Source organism: Aedes albopictus, chromosome 1 (genome assembly GCF_035046485.1).
Source record: "Aedes albopictus strain Foshan chromosome 1, AalbF5, whole genome shotgun sequence".
Taxonomy (NCBI): domain Eukaryota; kingdom Metazoa; phylum Arthropoda; class Insecta; order Diptera; family Culicidae; genus Aedes; species Aedes albopictus.
Window position 1 is genome coordinate 114,101,246 of NC_085136.1, and position 16,201 is coordinate 114,117,446.

The following is a 16,201-nucleotide window of genomic DNA, read 5'->3' on the forward strand; positions in this document are numbered from 1 at the left end:
TTTTTCTGTAGGACTCCCTCCGGAAATTCCTACAGGAGTTCCTCCGTGAATATCTCTAGATGTTCTTCTGGGAATTCCTTTACTAGTTTCTCCGGGACTTCGTATAGGAGTATCTCCGGGAATTTCTTTTAAAATTCCTCAATGAGTTCCACCGGGTATTCCACTAGAAATTCTTCCGGGGATTCCTCTACGAGTTCCTCTAGAAGTTCTTTTACAAGTTGCTCTGGGAATACCAGGAGTTTCCTCCGAGAATTCCTCTGGCAATTCCTCTAGGATTTTCTCCGAGAACTTTTTTAGGAGTTTCACCGGACAGTCCTTTAGAAGTTCCTTCGGATTGTTTAAGCAATTCAACGGATTTTTATTCTCTGCATGTTACTTTGGGTATTACTCTTAAGGTTCAACTGGAAATTTTTAAATGCATTCCTGCGGGAACTGCTGCAAGATTTCCACCGGGAATTCCACTAGGCGTTCTACTTGAAATTTCTCGCAAAGTTGCCTCAATAGCTCTTCCTCTGGAAAAATCCTCTAAGAATTTGTTTGAAAGTTACGTCCGGCTATTCATCCTCAAATTGTCAGTGTTCGCCTTCAGAAGCTCCTTCGGGTATCGATGATTGCAGCTGCTTAGCGGATTAGGGAATCTCAGAAGCTCTGATTGAACATCATCTAGGAGTTTCTACGATAGTTTTTCCAAGATCTCTAGCAGGAAATTCAGGTGATTGGATAGGAAACCTTTTAATAGTTTCCCTCAAATATTTTGGATTTTTTTTTCTAGGAGTTCCTACGGCGAGTTTTGGAGTGGCGAACCGGACATTGCTCCAGAAGTTTCTCCGGAAATTATATCAGAAGATTCTCCGAAAGCTCCTCCATGCGTTGTATCGGAAATTCCTCCCAGAAATTCTTTAAGATTTTTCTCTGGAGCCTCCACTAATTCTTTGGAAGAGTTTATAAGGAAGTTCATAAAAGAATTTCCCTAAAAAACTAAAAAAAAAAAAAATGGTTGGAACTCCATAAACAATTCTTGAAGGATTTATTTGAGAAGTGTCATGTGGATTTCCTGGTAAGTTTATCGGTGGAAAGCCTGCAGGAATTTGCGGTAGAAATTATTGGAAGGGTTCTTGTAGGTTCCTCCTATGCTCTGCAAGGAGTTTCTGGAAAATTTTCGGAAGAAATTCCTAATGGCATTCCAGAAAGACATCCCAGAAAATTTTTTTTTTAGGAATCCCAAAAGGCATTCCTGAATGAATCCCAGAAGGAATTCTTGAAGAAACCTCAGAAGGAATTCGTGGAGAAATCCCAGAAAGAATTCCTGAAGAAATCCCAGAAGGAACTCCCGGAGGAATAACAGAAGGAATTCCTAGAAGAATGCCAGTAGTTATTCCTGGAGGAATTCCACAAAGTATTCCTGGATGAATTCCAGAAGAATTTAATTCCTGGAGGAATCCCAGAAGAAATTCTTGGAGAAATCCCGGAAGGAATTCCAGGAGGTATCCCAGAAGGCATTCCTGGAGGAATCCCTAAAGGAATTAAGTCATCAAGTCTTATGATTACAAATAAAGAATCAAACAAATATAGAAATTTCTGGAGAAATCCCAGAAGGAATTCGTGGAGTAATCCCAGGAGGCATTCCAGAAAGAATCCCAGAAGGAACACAACAAATATTTTTGCTGAATAAGAGTGGAACAAACCACTCTCGAGTAAACTTCAACTTAAGAAAGTGTTGTTCAGCTACTTTTGTTTCTTGGGAATTCCCGGAGGAATAACAGAAGGAAATCCAGGTGGAATCCCAGAAGGAGTTCTTGGAGGAATTCTTCAAGTCTTATGATTACAAATAAAGAATCAAATTAATAGATAAATAAATTCCTGATGGAATCCCAGTAGGAGTTCTTGGAGGAATTCCGGAAGGAATTTCTGGAGGAATCCCGGCAGAAATTCTTGAAGGAATTATAGATGGAATTCTTTAAGAAATCCCAGAAGGAATTCCTGGAGGAATTCATCAAGTCTGATGATTACAAATAAAGAATCAAATAAGTATAAAAATAAATTCCTGATGGAATCCCAGAAGGAGTTCTTGGAGGCATCCCAGAAGGAATTCTTGGAGGAATCCCACAACGAATTCCTGAAGAAATCCCAGAAGAAATTCCAGGAGGAATCTCGATAGGAATTCCTGAAGGAATCACGGAGGGAATTCCCGGAAGAATTACAGAAGGAATTCTTGGAAGAGTCCGTCCATTACTGAAACGGTCGTGAACGAAATTCGTCGGAAGCTTTATAACCCCAAAGGATTTTTGCAAACGGCTGTTGTACACATGATGATGTTTATTTAAATACATTTATGTTTATTATGTGATATTCGCACCGGCCACGTCCCTACAAACAGTATGATAATCCTCTTAAGCTACATCCAGAGGAGAGAACCCAGGCGGTGGCCGATCGTTTCTAAGGAACTGTTGCTCGATCCACTGATTGTAAAACCGAATCTGCGTAAACGTGGGTGGGTTGCCTAACGATCCACAATTGATTCCGAACGACAGCAATCCTGCAAGATCTCCATCGCAGTACAATCCAGACCCCAAACTGCCTTGGCATGGAGCAGGACCATTCGGGGCGTTGTCCATGTTGCCGGCGCAGATCATGTTTTCAAACACTGGCATATCCCTCCGCAATGAACTGCACATGTCGCGATCGTTAATGGTCAACGCCATGTACCTCTGGAGGGCGTTAACGTCCTGCACGGGTCCAGCTACGATCGCTCCCCAACCCGCCAAAAGGCACGAGTGGCCGTTAGCCACTATTCTTGTTCGTCTCAAAGCGGGTTCCACCTCGTTACTTGGGAAGATGAACGGTTCTTGGACCTAGAAATAGTACAATTATGTTACAACCACCTGCTTCCCGGTTTCCCATCAAAATTCATACCCTTATCACCGCGATGTCATTCTCCAACGAGTGAGCCTTGAAGTTTGGATGCACGTAGATTACATCGCCCAATCGAGTCTGCCTGCTCGCGGACACCAAACCCAGGTTCAGCACTCCGGCATGAACCCGCACCAGACGTGGATTTATCGTATTATGGGTCCCGTTCAGAACACATTGTGCCAGCGTCAGCACATGGTTCTCATTCAGGACGGTTGCGCCGCAGATCTGCCGCTCGGGACTTACAATGTAAGCCGCTGCCGGAAACTGGCCAAAGGATGCATCGGTACTGCCCAGGAACCGTTCATCCGGTAGCTGTTCCTTCACTACGAAAGCGGACGCCCCAAGGACCAAAAACAAGAGCAACGGATAGGGCGACATGGGTTGATAAATCATTCGTGAACGAATTCTAAATCGAAACTGCTTTGCTTCGGTGGAGCGAAACGTCAAACGCTGCCGTGGATATCTACGCCGTAGCGCTACTTCTGCTATCTCGGATCGATCTTAATCACTGCGGATTAGCTGATAGGGGAGCAGGCGTGTGCGGTTGAGGTCAACCCGGAGATGGAATGTTGGTCGGTGCATGTTGGTAGATGTGTGAGAAATTCCTGAAATAATCAGAAGTTATCGGAAGCGTAATCATCAGCTATTTGTTTGACTTCATCTCGTTTCCACGATTGTTAATCCAACAGCTTTAAGGGCAATACCAATAAAAGATATGAAATTCCGTCACCTCGTCGAAGGAACTGAACAAATCGAACAACATTGGCTGAAACCTTCCGCACCTTACTTACTAACCTTACCGGTCAGACTAAGGCCTGAGTGACCTTTGCTGTGCATAGGAGTCGTCTCCATTCTACTCGGTCCATGGCGGTGTGTCTTCAGTCGCGCACTCTGCAAAAGGGTCAGCTAATCATCCTTCACTTGATCGACCTACCTAGCTCGCAGCGCACCACGTCTTCTTGTACCAGTCGGATGACTCTCGAGAACCATTTTAGTCGGGTTGCTATCCGACATCCTGATGACGTGACCCGCCCACCATAGCCTCCCGATTTTCGCGGTACAGACGATGGTTGGTTCTCTCAGCAGCTGATGCAGCTCGTGGTTCATTCGCCTTCTCCAAGTCCCGTCTGGTCCTCTGCACGTAGGCTCCATGCTTTGTGTCCATAGACGACTACCGGTCTAATCAGCGTTTTGTAGCTAGTTAACTTCGTGTGAAGCGAACTATGTTCGATCTTGAAGTTCTGTGAAGTCCAAAGTAAGCTCGATTTTCTGCCACAATGCGTCTCTCAATTTTTCTTCTGGTGTCATTGTTGGCGGTCACCAGTGAGCACAAGTACACGAGTTCTTCAACCGCCTCGATTTTATCACCTTCGGTAGAAATTCGGGATGGTGGGCGCGTTAATTCCTCCCTATGCCATCATGTACTTTGTCTTCGACACATTAATTACTAATTCGATTCGCCAGGCTTTATTCATTAGTCGGATCAGCCATCGTCTCGAATTTACGAGCTATAACATCAATATCATCGACAAACCCAAGCAGGTTAACGGACTTCATGAAAATTGTTCCACTCGTGTTTATCCCCGATTTCATTATTAAACCTTCTAAGGCGATGTTGAACAGCAAGCACGCAAGACCATCACCTTGCCGTTACCCTCTGAGAGATACGAAGAGACTCAAAAGGGTCCCTGAAACTGAATCTACGTACATAACTCAATCCATCCTAGCCTTGATCAATCGTATCAGTTTATCCAGGAATACGTATTCTTACATAATCTGGAATCTTTAGAAGAACTTCTGGGGAAATCCCTGAAGGAATTCCTGAGAGAATCCTTGGAAGAGTTTCTAAAGAAAATCTTGAATGAATTTTTGAAGAAGAACTTTAAGGAATTCTTTAGAAAATCTCCAATAAGAAACAATTTTTGGAGGAGTCCTTGACGAAATCATTGGTTGAATCTCTGAAATGATGCGTGAAGACTTTCCTAAAGTAATTTTTGAAAAAAAAAAAAGTTTACAAAATGACATGAGGATACTCCTGAAAAAAAAATAATCCAAGTGACTCCAAGGAACCAATGGAAATATTTTTGGTTCTGAGTCAGTCAGTCGGGAATTTCTTAGTGGGTTCAAGACTTCCCAGGAGCAATGTCTTGAGAAATCCTTGAAGAAATACTTATCGGAATCCTTCAAGACATATCCAAAGGAAACCTTGGTGAAATTCCTGTATGATTTCTATGAGTCCTTGGAAAAAATTTCAAAAATAAATTTTGGGGGCGATATTGAAGGAAAGCTTATAGGAATCTCTAAAAAAAATCTAGAAATTCAGAATTTTTGATAGAATTATGGGATGCCCTGAAACGCCCCTGAGATTTCCTGAAGCGACCCTATAACCCCCTGAAGCCTCCTGAAACGCTCCTGGGACCTTCTGTAGTATCCCTGAGACCCCCTGGGGGTAATATTGGGTGCGAGACGGTAGGGAAAATTATTGTAAATTAGTTCAACTGCAACGGCGCATTCGAACCGGCCTGCGGGCAGTTGAAATAATAAAAATGCACGGACGCGGATGAGAGACATCGACGAGCGCAAGAAGCAATTTGAGTTACCTGGATCACGTAGAAAATGGGCAAACGCAAATTTCCCTGGGTGGCCGATTGCGAGTGGGTGACGGTGAAGGCTAGTGGTATGAGTATTGAACGGCAGTTAGTAGGCAGCACTCGAACCGAGCCGATCGCCTCTCGAGTCGAAGAGTATTTTCGTGGAGTTAGTTTTTCCTGGGCAGAACGAACTGCTCGGCGGCCATCCGGAGTCCCTGAATTTTCCGACCGAACGCTGGGCGAAGACACTTTTTCCGTCCACGCACAAAGGATCTTCGTCCGACCGCCGGCCATCGGCTGCCATTAGTCCTGCAGAAGGAATCATCAGGCCAGTCCCAGGGCCCTACAGTTACAAGCCATCATCACTCCGAGTAAAACCTCGAGGCCTCAGAAACAGTGGCCAGAAACGCTTTTTTCCGCCGAAGCCACTCCTGTTGCTTTCGTAGCGGCCACCGCCGTCCCTCGTAGTGGCCAACGCCGCGTTTCTCAGCACTTTGCGACAGACGAGACCGATTCTCGTTGAGACCACCACTGCTAGTCACCGTGGCCAACACCGCCCTTCGCTGTGGCCAACGCCGCTTTGCACCGCCCTTTGTCGTGGCCTACGCTGTTCCTAGAAGCGGCCACCGCAAGTCAATTTGTGCTGACCTTTGAGCCAGGCCAACACTCTTCCTCGTCGCGGCCACCACTACTGTTCACCGCGGCCTGCGCTGCATTGCGCCTCTCTTCGCCGGAGCCAACACCGCTCTTCAAACAATGCTGTTGTCCTACGCCGTGGCCAACGCCACTTTTCATGCCGGTCACTGCCGTCCCGCGCTGTTTATCACCAAGGTCCACGCTGCAACTCGCCACGACCAGCGTCGCTCTTCGCCGTGACCAACGTCGGCTTCAATCAGTCGATACCATCTAAACTACCCGCATGTAAGTCTCCACTCTCTCTCTCTTCTTGGCGTAACGTCCTCATTGGGACAAAGCCTGCTTCTCAGCTTAGTGTTCTATGAGCACTTCACAGTTATTAACTGAGAGCTTCCTCTGCCAATGACCATTTTGCATGCGTATATCGTGTGGCAGGCACGAAGATACTCTATGCCCAAGGAAGTCAAGGAAATTTCCTTTACGAAAAGATCCTGGACCGACCGGGAATCGAACCCGTCACCCTTAGCATGGTCATGCTGAATACCCGTGCCTTTACCGCCTCGGTTATATGGGCCCCTGTAAGTCTCCACTATTAATTCCCATTTGCCCCGTACATTGAATCTTTTCAGAACTCTCGCACTCCGAAGATTCCTCACACCTAACGCCCTGAGATCCGGGATCAAAAGAGGTCTTGACTGCCTACTTCAATCGCCAGCCGCAGCTAATACCAGCAGGCGGGAGCTTGTTTCCGTTCCCTTCAGGAACGGATTGGTCCCGGGGCCTAAATAATTAAGTCTTATACCCTGAAATCACATGAAACATTCCTGAGACCTCCAGGTATCCTTGGGAAATTCCATGAAGCGTCTCCCATACCTTCTAAAACGCCCCTGAGACCTCCTGTAACTTTCCTAAGACCCGCTTAAACGCCTCTGAGACCTCTAGGTAGCCCCTGAAACCCCATGGGAACCCCCAAAACGCTTTTGAGATACTCTGGAACTCCCGGTGACCCCTTGAAGCGCCACAGAAGCCCCCAGGAAACTTCCTTCCTGAGACCCTCTGAAAAGCCTCTGTCCTCTCCTCTACTACCCTGGGCACCCACAGTGGTGCAGAGGGCCGCATTGAAAGTTTTCCATCCTGCCACATGCGGGGATGACACAAACCCGGACAACTTGGTCCAGAGGATGTGTAGGGATGAGTTTGGCTGGAACGCCGTTTCAACGGCTATCACCCATATCGCCTGGGAGCTACAGAGGAGGTGGCGCGTAGACTCGGAAAATGGCTAGTTCAGATGCGGTACAAGAGGTGGTCCAAGGGTTCGGAGTCGGCTTCGTAAGTCATACCGGTGCCCTGCGGTCGAGATCGACCCTTACAACGATTAAGTGGCCGCGGAGAGGAAGTCCCGGTAGCGGTGCTGTCGTGGCGTCGGTCTACTGGGTTGGATCCGAGCCCGCGGTTGGAAAGGGGTCCCCGGCAAGGGTCGGGGCAGGTGGAGACCCTGCTGTCAGCAACCTTCTGGTGCAGCTGATAGGGCCTGGAGGGTAGTGATACCGTGGCCTTCAGCAGGTCAGATCGGGTTGCACGTGGGCATCAGTTCTTGATGTCTGCAAAGCAGTTGAGCGCGGGCGGGGTTGACCTTGCCCACCTTCCGAGGACAAAGGGAGTGGCGAGGACCACTCGGGAAACTGGCTAAGCGCCAGAATGTTACCGTGATGGACTCTCCAGAGCGAGTCATCGATGTTCGTTGCTGCTAGGCTACGCAGCTAACCTTGAGGGTGCGATGTGCACTAGAGCGGTTCCATATCATTTCAGCAACGAGTAATTTTCATATATCTTTATTTGGATGAAACCTTGCATACAAGTCTTTGGGGGAGAAAAACGCCGTTTTGCATACTTGGTTCGCCATTTTGAATCTAGCCTTACTTATGAGAAGGGCCTATGAAAAATGCACATGATATCTTCAAAAAATTGTATCTCGAAAACGGTTTGTCCGATCGGTTTGGTGTCTTCGGCGAAGTTTTAGACAATTGTTGGTGCTATATGGAGAAAATATGCACGGTAAAAAAATATGTTTGGTTTTTGTGATTTGAACTAAAATATAGATTTTCCCTCAAAAGTGACATGTCAATATTTTTTTTATTATCCTTATGTTATAGCTGACTGAAAATGCTACCTAGTGCACAGTGGGTTGTTCTGGAGAAAAATAGGTTACAATGAAAAAAAAAATGTTTTTAAAAATTACGGTTTTCAAAAAAAGCTATTAAGTAAAGTCAAAAAAGTTTGTCGCCCGAATTTTATGAAAGTACATCAAATTTGCAAGAAAAAAGTACTTCGGTAACATTTTTCTAAGATGCACCGTTTAGAAGATATTACTAATTTAATATTGATTTTTTTGGTAACTTAATAAGTTTTAGCCCTTTTCGGATGTACTCCGTGTTTCTCCAGTTTCAAAAGTATTTTTTTCGGAAAGATTGGAAAATTGGATTGGTAACTTAATAAGTTTTAGCCCTTTTCGGATGTACTCCGTGTTTCTCCAGTTTCAAAAGTATTTTTTTCGGAAAGATTGGAAAATTTTGAGTTAAAATGACACTGACAGCTTAAAGATTTGAGTGAAATTCTCTGCCTTAAAAGTATTTTGAAACAAGTTACAAAATCCCACTATCAAGAACAATGATTTCTTCCAGTGGTTTTTATTGCCTTCTGCTGAAAACGTGCTAATAAGTATTAGATACAGGTAATTAGATACCAGTTAGCTGTACTACGTACAGTTGGTGATTGTAAACATGGTCTTTGTTGGAACTAGTCCACCATGGCCACGCTGGCCCAGGCTTGTAAACATTCGACACTTTTCACTGCCTTCGTTTCGTTGTCGCGGTCGGGTGTCAGCTTGCTTTATTTCATTCGAACGCGACCGCTACCTCTTACACACAACACAAGCGGCAGAATTCAATAAACAAAAAAGTGGATCAAATCAACGTAGTCTGACACGATGACATTAGTATAATTCCAGCTTTTCGCAAGATTTCAGCCAATTTTGATTAAAATTGGTATAATATTAGTATAATATTAGTCACCTTCCATCAAACTAGACGGCTGCCGACTGATACCTCAATCAACAACCGCCGCACTCTTTATTCATTCCAGGTATATACAATTTACAATCTTCTTCAATAACAATATACCTACGCCAGCAAATCTACCTCGCTCCAACTCTCCAAACTCGTACCTGACGATACCTGAGCGTTCAACTCTACCTATCTTCCAGCAGTCTTTACCCAGCATTCTATGATTTATACCCGTGAGCTGTATAATAATGTCTGACTCGGTTCTGAATTCATCCAGTATCTACTAGGGAAAACCAAACAGTAAATGCAGAAAGGTTGCTAGAAGCATAGTGATTTCATAGTAATTTCAGCTAATAATCCAGTGTTTTTGAACTAGATCCAGTGTTGTTTGATAACATAATAATTGTAAAGGAAAGTGTAACACGTTTTGGTGCAAAGGTAAGTTTTAAATACACATTTTAATTATATGTGTTGTGATATTTTCGTTCAAAACTAACAATTGGAAAATATTTTCTATGTTACAGATTACAAAATGAGTAAAATCAGATGTATTCGTCCATTCAAAGACATTCAGTGTTCGAAAGAGCTGCGATATCTCACGGATGGTATCATCCAAAAACTAAAGTCAATTGGATTTTCCAAGGTATCCACACTGAACACCAAGGATTTTCGTATTTGTTCGTCTTGCCGTCTACATATTGATTCAAGAGCTCACCTCACCCAAAACGAAGAACAAAGCGTAGCCGGTGGCTCAAGGATGCCAACTGTTCAGGCCATACCTGTTGTACCTGATTCGCAAAGCTATGAAAGTTTGGTCACGATACCATCAGCGTCAACGCTAAGCACAATTCAATCAAATGAAGACTTCACGATGCCTGTAGACGTCGAAATATTCAACCGAGGAATAGCAGCTATTCGTGTTTCGCCTATAGATTTAGGTAAGGTTAAAAATGTTCACTATCCTGAAAAAAGTGCGCTGAAATCGTCGAAGGTGTACGAAGAAATCTTTTTAAATTAGACGCTAAAACAGAAAAAGCAAACGAGTTTAATGAAGTCATAGAAAATATAAAAATTAAATTTTTAAATTCAGCCACAAGGCAAGAAAAACTATCAATTTTATCATTGTTACCAAAATCATGGTCAGTACAAAAAATTGTAGACGAATTTAAAACTAGTAGAAATATGGCATCAGATGCAAGAAAGGAAAAAAATAATGTATTAGATTCATCTCAAGGTTCAAGCTCTGGAAAAGCTTTGAGTAATGAAACAAAAGAACTGGTTTTGAATTTTTTTGAGGACGATGATATAAGCCGTGCAATGCCAGGCCAAAGAGATTTTGTTAGCGTAAAGACAGGAAATAAGAGATTAGCTGTTCAGAAAAGATTGTTAATGATGACATTAAGAGAAGCTTTTAATCGCTTTAATGAAGTGTACGTCAATGTAAAAATAGGGTTTTCATCATTTGCAAGCCTCCGGCCAAGGCAATGTAAACTATTGACTATCACAGGAACACATAATGTTTGCGTTTGCACTACGCATGAAAATGTCAATTTAATTCTACATAGCTTAAAAAAATACAATGTCTTGAATGATCTAAAAACATTAACGAATAGATTACTTTGCGAAAATAAGACAACTCATTGCCATCTACGAAGATGTAAAAACTGCCCAGATACCTCAGTTTTAGAAGACAGTTTATTGAAACAACTGGAAGAAAACTTTGTTGAAAAGCTTTCATTCGAACAATGGGTTACCACTGACAGATGTGATTTAGAAACTATTGTAAAGCAAACCGATGACTTTGTTACATTTTTCAGCTCAAAATTAGAAAGTTTGATTCCGCATGATTTTGTAAAAACCGAACAATCCAATTTTTTGAAAACTACAAAACAAAACTTGCAAGATGATGAATTTTTGGCTATTTGTGACTTTTCTGAAAATTACAGCTTCGTTTTGCAGGATGAAGTTCAATCACACCATTGGAACGTGCAACAGGCCACAATCCATCCTTTCGTAATATATTATACTGAAAATAGGCAAATTAAACATTTTAGCTTCATTATAATTTCAGAAGAACTAAGACATGATTCAGTCGCTGTTAATTTGTTTATTGATAAAATGATGAACTTTTTACAAATTGATCAAAATAAAAACATGAAAAAAATTAAGTTTAAGTCAAAGTATGGTATTGACGCTGAATGGCATTTCTTCGCAACATCGCACGGAAAAGGTTCATGCGATGCTATTGGAGGTACGATAAAACGCATGGCTACCAGAGCAAGTTTAGCCAAAGAACGCGAACACCCGATAAAGACTGCAAGAGAGTTGTTTAATTGGGCAAACAAACGAAAAGAAGAAGAACTTACAAAGTTGTCATTTTGTTATTCTACTACAGAAGAATACGAAAATATGTCTTTGCAGCTAAATAATCAATATAATAATGCAAAAACAATTCAAGGAACTCAAAAATTCCACTCATTTCTTCCTCTATCAGAAAATACAATAAAGGCAAAGCTTTATTCAAACTGCCCTGACAATGATGCCAAAATATTCGATATTGTTAAGAAAGTTGTGTAAACAATAATTTGATAAAAATACAGGAATAAAAATAAACTGATGTACAAAGTATAATGTTATTTTTTATTGCGCACAAATACCACCCCTGAAAAATAAGCCTTATTCGCTCTTTTGAATCTTGCTAATTGAGGAGCTTGCGATATGCAAGAGTTGAATGGACATTTTCAACACAATACACCAAAAACCACTGGAAGAAATCATTGTTCCTGATAGTGGGATTTTGTAACTTGTTTTTCAAAATACTTTTAAGGCAGAGAATTTCACTCAAATCTTTAAGCTGTCAGTGTCATTTTAACTCAAAATTTTCCAATCTTTCCGAAAAAAATACTTTTGAAACTGGAGAAACACGGAGTACATTCGAAAAGGGCTAAAACTTATTAAGTTATCAAAAAAATCAATATTAAATTAGTAATATCTTCTAAACGGTGCATCTTAGAAAAATATTACCGAAGTACTTTTTTCTTGCAAATTTGTTGTACTTTCATAACATTAGGGCGACAAACTTTTTTGACTTTACTTAATAGCTTTTTTTGAAAACCGTAATTTTTTAAAACATTTTTTTTTCATTGTAACCTATTTTTCTCCAGAACAACCCACTGTGCACTAGGTAGCATTTTCAGTCAGCTATAACATAAGGATAATAAAAAAAATATTGACATGTCACTTTTGAGGGAAAAACTATATTTTAGTTCAAATCACAAAAACCAAACATATTTTTTTACCGTGCATATTTTCTCCATATAGCACCAACAATTGTCTAAAACTTCGCCGAAGACACCAAACCGATCGGACAAACCGTTTTCGAGATACAATTTTTTGAAAATATCATGTGCATTTTTCATAGGCCCTTCTCATAAGTAAGGCTAGATTAAAAATGGCGAACCAACTATGCAAAACGGCGTTTTTGTTCCCCAAAAACTTGTATGCAAGGTTCCATGCAAATAAAAAAATACAAAAAATAAAAACTGGAAAAATTTCCCACTTGTTTGTGGAATCGCTCACTAGCCCCTCTCTGAAGCAATACCTTCTTGGTAGTTCCGGAGAGACGTAGGGTTTGGCGACCATAGGAATAATTTAGTGGGTACGAGGAGAGAGTAGTCCTGGTTTTTACTTTTGTTGTAGAAGACGGCCTCAGACCTACACTACCCCAACCTTCTGTTAGGGTGTCTGTTGAGCAGATTATCCCCCTATGGTTTAGAAGAAAAAAAAAAGTCTTCCATCCTGGGCGATTGCCAGCCGTCGGCTTGAAAATTTCTGTTGACTTGTTTGACTTCATTGTTGAGGTTGCGCCGCCATGAGCCTCTGGGTCTGCCTCTGCTGCGATGTCCTGCTGGGTTCCAATCTAGCGCTTGCTTGCAGATTTCGTTTACGCCCCTGCATAGAGTGTGGCCGACCCACCTCCACCTTCGCTCCCAAATTTCTATCGCTATCGGCTTTTGATGACATCCAATTGTGAGGCCACCATGCACGAATTATATACCACAGGCATCTATTGATGAAGACCTGCAGTCGTTCAGTGTTCTCCACTGATACACACCAGGTTTCGCTGGCGTATAGCAGCACAGATTTCACGTTAGAGTTGAAAATTCGATTTGACTACCAAGATACTGGAAGCTTTCAACATTCTCCACTGATTGCCCAGCTACCGTAAAGTTGATGGTAAGATCTGCCGCTGAGGAGCGATTACCAAGATGATCGAGCTTGCTCTGCATATCAGAGCGGCGTTGAGCTAGGAGAGTAACGTCATCAGGCAGTTTGAAGTCATTTAGGTGCTCCGTGGTAATGGGCTGCCACAGCAGTACACGATTTGGTTCACGGTCAATCGCACCGATTACGACGAGGAACAGTCGCGATGATAGGATACATCCTTGTCTCACTCCAGCAACGACCCGGATGGGATCAGACAAAACGCACTCACATGTTTCCATGATTGAGACAGTCAAAAGCTTTTTCGAGAGAGAGATTCCTAGAATTCATTGATTTGCTCCAAGATGATACGGAGCGTAACAATATGGTCCACACAGGATCGTCCGACACGGAATCCTGTTTGCTACCGTCGGAAAGTTGCGTCAATCTTCTCCTGTATCCGGTTAAGGATCACTTTGCAGAGGACTTTGAGAACGATGTACGGCAACATGATACCCCGCTAATTATCGCATACAGTCAAATCACCCTTTTTTGGGCACCTTTACTAAGACGCCTTGCATCTAGTCGACCGGAAATGTTGCGATCTCCCATATGATGCAGAATAATTGATGCAGTAGTTGGGCAGACACTACGAGGTCAGCTTTGAGCATCTCGGCTGATATGCGATCGGCCCCGGGGCCCTGTTCAATTTCATGCTACGGATGACTTTTTCTATCGTTTGTAATGATGGAGCTTCCGTGTTGACACGGGTAATGCGTCGTACACTGGTTGGATCATGCTGAGGTGTTGGTAGCGTGGCCGACACTTGAAAACGTTTCCAAAGTGCTCGAATCAGCGTTTCAGCTGGTCAGCCGAGTCGAACAATAGCTATCCATATATGTCTTTCACGGGCATCGTATCATTCAGACACGGCTTTGGCTCCCCCGTGTTTTAGCTCGCACTGTCACGGCTTTGACGTTCCTTCACTCCGCTATCTTCCTCCAGGTGTCATTTGCGATCCACTGCTTTCCTTGGTGCGTAGCTCATCCAAAGTATTCTCGCCGGCAGGCATGAGAATGAGACTTTTTTCTGCTTACCGTTCATCGATACAGGCAGTAAAATAAAAACAAAACAACGGCAGCACCAATACCATCAGACGCCGCGCCGACGGCAGTCAAGCAGACGCTTGATGGTTTTCGCTTCCCCACGAAAATATTTATGAGCAGTCATGCTGAGGCGGGTGATTGCGAAAAATGTCAAATATTTTTAACTGCTAATAACTCACTTGTTTTAATACATAATTTAAATCTATTTGCACAAATAGCTAGAGCACAATCCTAGCTTTGTGATGCATGTAAAGAAGTTTGTCTAGAAGCGGTTTGAAACGCAGAAAAATGCGAAAACGGGAGAGACAGAAATTTTTGTCGTCGTTGTGCTCGAGTACTGGCGCTCTCGCTCTTGGAAACCGTTTCGAGGAAGAAGGCTGCTGGAAAAAAAATGTTATGACATTTATTTTTCGAACAGTTTGAGTTTGGCTGGGCCTGTGATGTTCGTGTGGAAAAATGTCAAATGTACAGCCGGTAATCGTTTTTTCCAGTACATTTCTCAACCCTGCTCGCCGGTTTCGATGAGGGCGTTCTTAATGGCGCTCCATCGATCTTCTACGCTTCTTCCTTCCGAAATATCCGCAGCACGGTTCTCAAGCTCCTCAATGAAGGACCGTTTAAGTGGAGTGTCTTCCAGTTGGTGGGTGTTGAACCGGCGTCCGATTTTCTCTTCATGTCGATGGATCCTTGCAATGCGCAGCCGGATCTCGCCGATTAGGAGATGATGATCGGACGCAATGTCGGCGCTACCGTACATACCTGTAGTGTCCGGAGGGACACTCCCGAGCACACCAGCCGAATCCTGCAGCCAAACGCACGCTAACGAGGAGGAGCGATACCTTCTCGCACAAAATGCTTTACAAGACTGACGTTTCATTTCATGTTGATCGTTTGCTTTGTTTTTCCGGTGGTGCATCACCGCAACTGACGCTATATGCCCTATAAATCTTTTTCTCTCTATCTCTCTCAACCCCTACAATACCGTTGGCGTTGTTCCGTACATAAAAACCCTAATTAATCCACCTAGCGGTGATGGCGCCTTTCTTGTGCTTTAAAATACCCTTTCAACAAAACTCGAGCGACATGTTGATGACATTGACATAAATACAAAATGAAAACTGCTTGCTAAATCTACTCAATATGGATACATTTTATATAAGCATAACATCCAATATTCAGAAAATATAAGACAACGATCCAAAACTCAAACCAAACAAGTGATTAGTGTCATGAAGCCGCAAAATTTTGAAACGTCATTTTAGATGTTCTGGTCATCATTTTATGACTCCGGATATCTACCCCAACTAAACTAACCGCCATCTTGAACATTGAGACACCATCTTGGATGTTCTGGTATTAATTTTTGGACTCTGCACCTACAATTACATAAAATAGTCGCCGTATTGAATTTTGGCAGGTCGTTTATGATTTTCTGGTTACCAGTTTTGGACGAAGACCGGCATTCTTCCCCATTCAAACTATAGTCATATTGCAGACCTTGTAAAACAGCGCACTGCTTGGGTTTTCTGGTTACAAATTTTGAATTCTGGACATATTTTCAAACAAAATATGCCCATAATGTAAGAATTAAAAATCCTATAAAATAGGCACTAACTTGAACACTGGGCCATTATCTTGGACTTTGGACCGCTATCTTGGATACTCTGGTGGACTCCGAACATATTTCCCA

The 16,201-nt window shown here is 42.8% G+C and overlaps 2 protein-coding genes across 2 annotated transcripts; one reads left to right on the top strand and one right to left on the bottom strand.

The window, feature by feature from the left end:
- Nucleotides 1-2,296: 2,296 nt before the first annotated feature.
- LOC109414100 (trypsin) lies at nucleotides 2,297-3,344 on the bottom strand. Its single transcript, XM_019687849.3, has 2 exons — nucleotides 2,914-3,344; nucleotides 2,297-2,852 (listed from the first exon to the last, which is right to left on the bottom strand). Exons 1-2 carry the CDS (start codon nucleotides 3,304-3,306, stop codon nucleotides 2,391-2,393), a joined length of 855 nt encoding a protein of 284 aa, XP_019543394.2. The 5' UTR covers nucleotides 3,307-3,344; the 3' UTR covers nucleotides 2,297-2,390.
- A 5,285-nt stretch (nucleotides 3,345-8,629) lies between these two features.
- On the top strand, nucleotides 8,630-12,634 carry LOC134285123 (uncharacterized). The gene is made up of 2 exons (XM_062845207.1): nucleotides 8,630-9,640; nucleotides 9,727-12,634. Exon 2 carries the CDS (start codon nucleotides 10,385-10,387, stop codon nucleotides 11,777-11,779), a length of 1,395 nt encoding a protein of 464 aa, XP_062701191.1. The 5' UTR covers nucleotides 8,630-9,640; nucleotides 9,727-10,384; the 3' UTR covers nucleotides 11,780-12,634.
- Nucleotides 12,635-16,201: the final 3,567 nt, after the last annotated feature.